Below are 4,343 nucleotides of genomic sequence, written 5' to 3' on the forward strand. Positions count from 1 at the left end.
ACTTGCAAATTTTTTTCAATTCGACCAATTTCATACAAAAATTTCCATATTGCCCCTAATTTTTTTACTTTTTTATTTTTTATATAAAAAAAAATAAAATTGGGAGTTACAAAAATGGTCAAATGGCCAAAGCCACCCCGAATTTTTTTTAAAATTTTTTTATAAAAAATAAAAATAAATAAATTATGGGCAATATGAAAAGTGAAAACTCTTTTGGTCTTTTATCATTTAATCTAAAGTTCTGAATGGACTGTAGAGTCGTAATGGATATTAGGTTCCTTTGACAAAACTTTTTAGATGTTTTATACTTTATAGTTGTAGTGTATTTGAATTGTTTCTTAATGCTTTTTTTTACCCAAAAAAGCATTTCCAATTGAGCCCATTATTATTTTTTTTTTTTCCGCAGGGTTGCTTGGTTTGGTCATAGGGCCCAAGTCCATAAAACAATGCCCATGCCAGTCCAAGTTCCTCTAATCTCAACTTTAGGGCTTAACTCAAAAGTGGGCTGAATATAAACTCTTGGAATGTTGGGCCCAGCTTCGCCCAGCAGATGTTTGTCATGTCATCATCATGTTCGTTTGGTAGATTCCCAGATTGGAAAGCAATCAGGCAAGCTGGCAAGCTGGCAAGGTGGGGGCTACGTTCCCACATCAACGGCTCTTCTTTCTCCGTCGCTTTCATTGCTCTCCCTCTGGGTTCCAGCAATCAATGCCATCGCCATCCATCTGTTCACAATTTCAAATTCAGGTCAGTAAATCATGGAAAAAGATGCTTTAATTGAAGAGTGTGCAGAATGACGGAATCACCCCCTAATTTGGTGGTTTGATGGCTATTTTAGCAACTTGGCACCAGTATGGCAAGGACAAGACAGTAAAACCAAGTCTTAAATGTCCAATTGCATGTGCATTCGGAGGACCCACTACCCATATAAAGTATTTTCCACCCCCTTTTTTTTTTTTTACCAACCTTTTTCGTATTGAGCCAGCAAATAGTAATAAATAATGCCTGAAACTTTCCAATGGTACCAAAAATTGTTCTCTCTTTCCCCCTCTCTCCTCCAATGGGTAAAAATCATTTTCAGTTGTCTATTTGTGTCTTTTACGATAAATAGATAACGCCGTGGAATAATTGATTAGAAAGTGGTTTCAGCTTTGGCATGTGAAAGGTCAAAAAAAAAAAAAAAAGGCTTTTTGAATTACCCACATCCTCCTAGATAAGAATAAGTTAACATGAAAAAAAATAAAATAAAAAACACGAAAATCAGAATCACATCAGCACCATCTCCATGCTTATCTTATCCTCTTCTTCCAACCACGTCCCCACCCACCATAGGAGCACACTAAATCTATTTTCTAGGCAACACCATCAAAAAGCATTGCACTATTCCAACTAACATAAGATTAAAGGAGGGGTTGGGTAGCCGTGAATTGCTTTCTTCCCCACTCATTCGCCACACTACTCGAGAACTCATCAATTTTCATGAGTATGTAGAAGAGTAAATAATAATAATAACAACAAAAAAGACGATGAAATCAAAATTTTAAAAACAACATCACATAAAAACCATATAAGATCCACCAACCGTTCAACAATCCAGAAAAATAAAGCACAAGGACCCAACCTAGAAAATCTGCAGTCAACCTAATAGATGATGATAAAGTCTTCCAAAGTCTACAACCTCATCTAAATCCATAACTTACAGAAAAATCCTAAACCAGAGTTGTTCAACCCCCACATAACAACTAGGCATTACCAGATGAGACTCATGACCCTAAAACTGCTACCTTGATAATACACCAACTAAGAACGGAAACCATGAACCATTGTATCCTTCTTTCTACAAAGAGGAGATGGATTTAAGAAAGAGAGAAAGAGAGAGATTGACCTATGTTTCAATGGTCAGACCTCAAACCAAGGTAGGCCGAACCCTATCGCTTGGATGGTCTCTCGTCATCCTCTCCACCGTCATCATCGTCCGAATCATCTTTACCCGACCTCTTCCTCTTTGCTGGAGCATCAACCTTCCCACCGGCATCACCATCATCGTCATCTTCATCCTCTTCCTCAACATCTTCCTCCTCACCGTTCTCCTCCGGTTCAAAATCACTGGCATCTTCCTCATCCTCGGCACGGCCTACTGGCCTGACAAGGTAGTCAGTTCCCAGATCCTCCTATAGATTATTTCATAGATGCCATAGAAAGTTTAGACAGGAACAAGTCAGAACAGAAGAAACATTAACTAACTAAAGAAATGGGATGCCCAGAAGAGAGAATTCATACAACCAACAAGCAAACAATAGAGGAAAACAAAAACTAAAAGGCTCTGAATCTCTTTAGCAAGCTAACCAGTGCCCTTGCAGCCAAGCAGCACTTCTCTTTTTAAAGATTAGGTTTTTTGGGTTCCTTCATGGATAAGAGATTTATGGGGTAAAGAGTCTTTCTATGAGATTTAGGTTTTTTGGGTTCGGTTAGGGGAAAATTTCATGAACATGAAAGTATCAGTATGCTAGATGTGGATCTGCCCCACCATAAGCAGCCTGTGTATCTCTGCCTGTGATAAGGCCTAAGAGATATATGAGAAAACAAAACTTCTTAACTAGATGGTGGTAACAAAGATCAACAAAATCAAGCTCCATAGCACAAAATATTTTAAATTTAGCATGATCTACTATAACATGAAGAGAAAATCTGAAGAGAAAAAATTGCCAATCAACAAACGAAAAGGAAATTAAGATTCCCAGCTTCTCAATACAACTTTGGAGAGAATAAAAATCAAATCAAACAAGTAAGCAGTTAATGAATTCTATATATGTTCCCTCATAACATAAGAAATCTGAAAACCTAATATAAACAGAGAAATATAGATAGTAAACGCTTCAGATCTTACAGATCTGACCAGACAAGAACAGAGATGACAATAATACTTAATCACTGTAAAATTAGAGCATACAAATAGAGAATACAATAACCTCTAATATATCTATATACAGTTTCTTTTATCATTAAATTAAATATACGAATATATTCATTACGAAAGATAAAGGACTATCTACCAAAACTGAGAGATAAACAGATCTAAAGAGAAAATATTGGAAATCCACAAATATGCACCAAAAAAATAACAAGAAAAAGAGTAGAACAGAAATACGCCAAAAACAAGCTTGCTCTTCAAATAAACAATTGAGAAATCGCTCAGGAAAAAAAAAAATTAATCGAGAAATCAAACTAAGTGGCAGATATAAACATTCTTTTTTACTACAAATAACATAGAAATAAATATAAAATACCAGATCTGAAAAAATCTTACCCACAAAAAATCTAAAATATTAAACAGAAAATTTTGAAAATAATTTTTTTTTTTCTAAAAAAAAAAACCTGTATTACCTCCCCTTGAGCTTCCTCATCTTCATCTTCGTCGTCGTCGTCATCGTCATCATCGCCTTCACCATCATCATCATCGTCATCGCCATCCTCATCATCGTCGTCGTCGTCCTCATCGTCATCCTCGTCATCATCTACAGACTGCACCGGAGGACCACCGGAGGAAGGTACAACCTCCTGTACATCACCGTCATCATCTTCATCCTCATCATCATCATCATCATCTTCGTCCTCATCGTCATCATCACCGTCCTCCTCCTCTTCACCTTCTTCCGCGCCATCGACGGCCTCGTCGTCACCGCCTTCTTCGTGCAAAACCAAAACCTCCTCTTCCTCTTCGAATTCTACCTGGTCCTCCATCACCTTCATCCTCGTCGACTCAGAAAACACTTTCTCGAAAAAAAATCTTTTATTTTCTAGGAAAAGAATAATCAAAATTAGAAATTTGAAAAACAGGGAAGGGAAAGAGAACAGAGAGAGAGGAGCTAGGTTCTTCGTTCTCGTTCTACCAGTAGCTCTGCAACCGCGATCGGAGCCGTTGAAATGTGAATTCACGCGGATCGGTGACGTGGTGGCGGATCGGACGGTCCTCGTTAGAGAATTTGTACTTTTATGTTGATAGGGTCATTGCGGCGCTCTATTCTGCTTTCTTAGTCAGCTGCTTGTCACGTGAGGGTAAGTGGTCGGGGTATCTAGGGTTAGGGTTAGGGTTTTTCTTTTGTGGAATATTCTATCGGCCTTCTGAGTAGCCCATGGGGTAGGGCTAGCGTCAAATTACGAGGCCTAATAATTTGGGCCTTCATGGCCCCAATTCCAGCTAGGTGACTCGTAGGCCTTTGTTATTTTGCTAGACACAATTTTGATTCTCTTTTTTTTTTTTTTTTTTTCTTTCTTTCTGTTTTTCTTTTTTTAGCAACAACATGAGGAGGGGGGAGGAGACCCAATTTGAAAAATGATAAGTG

At 37.9% G+C, this 4,343-nt stretch overlaps 1 protein-coding gene across 4 annotated transcripts; it reads right to left on the reverse strand.

Moving 5' to 3' along the window:
• Positions 1-615: 615 nt before the first annotated feature.
• Positions 616-4,042, reverse strand: LOC132167392 (uncharacterized). Of its 4 annotated transcripts, none has more exons than XM_059578355.2 (3): positions 3,385-3,869; positions 1,886-2,171; positions 616-725 (listed from the first exon to the last, which is right to left on the reverse strand). In XM_059578355.2, the coding sequence occupies exons 1-2, from the start codon at positions 3,748-3,750 to the stop codon at positions 1,929-1,931; spliced, it is 609 nt and encodes a 202-aa protein (XP_059434338.2). In that variant the 5' UTR covers positions 3,751-3,869; the 3' UTR covers positions 616-725; positions 1,886-1,928. The 4 variants fall into 4 exon arrangements, with proteins under 4 accessions (XP_059434338.2, XP_059434337.2, XP_059434336.2 ...); XM_059578354.2 differs by lacking the exon at positions 616-725 and adding an exon at positions 3,891-4,042 and having other exon boundaries at positions 1,528-2,171; positions 3,385-3,787; XM_059578353.2 differs by lacking the exon at positions 616-725 and adding an exon at positions 3,891-4,042 and having other exon boundaries at positions 1,528-2,171; positions 3,385-3,797.
• Between the last annotated feature and the right edge of the window lie 301 nt (positions 4,043-4,343).

The sequence above is a fragment of the Corylus avellana genome, chromosome 2 (genome assembly GCF_965113065.1).
Source record: "Corylus avellana chromosome 2, dhCorAvel1.hap1.2, whole genome shotgun sequence".
In the NCBI taxonomy this organism is placed as follows: Eukaryota; Viridiplantae; Streptophyta; class Magnoliopsida; order Fagales; family Betulaceae; genus Corylus; species Corylus avellana.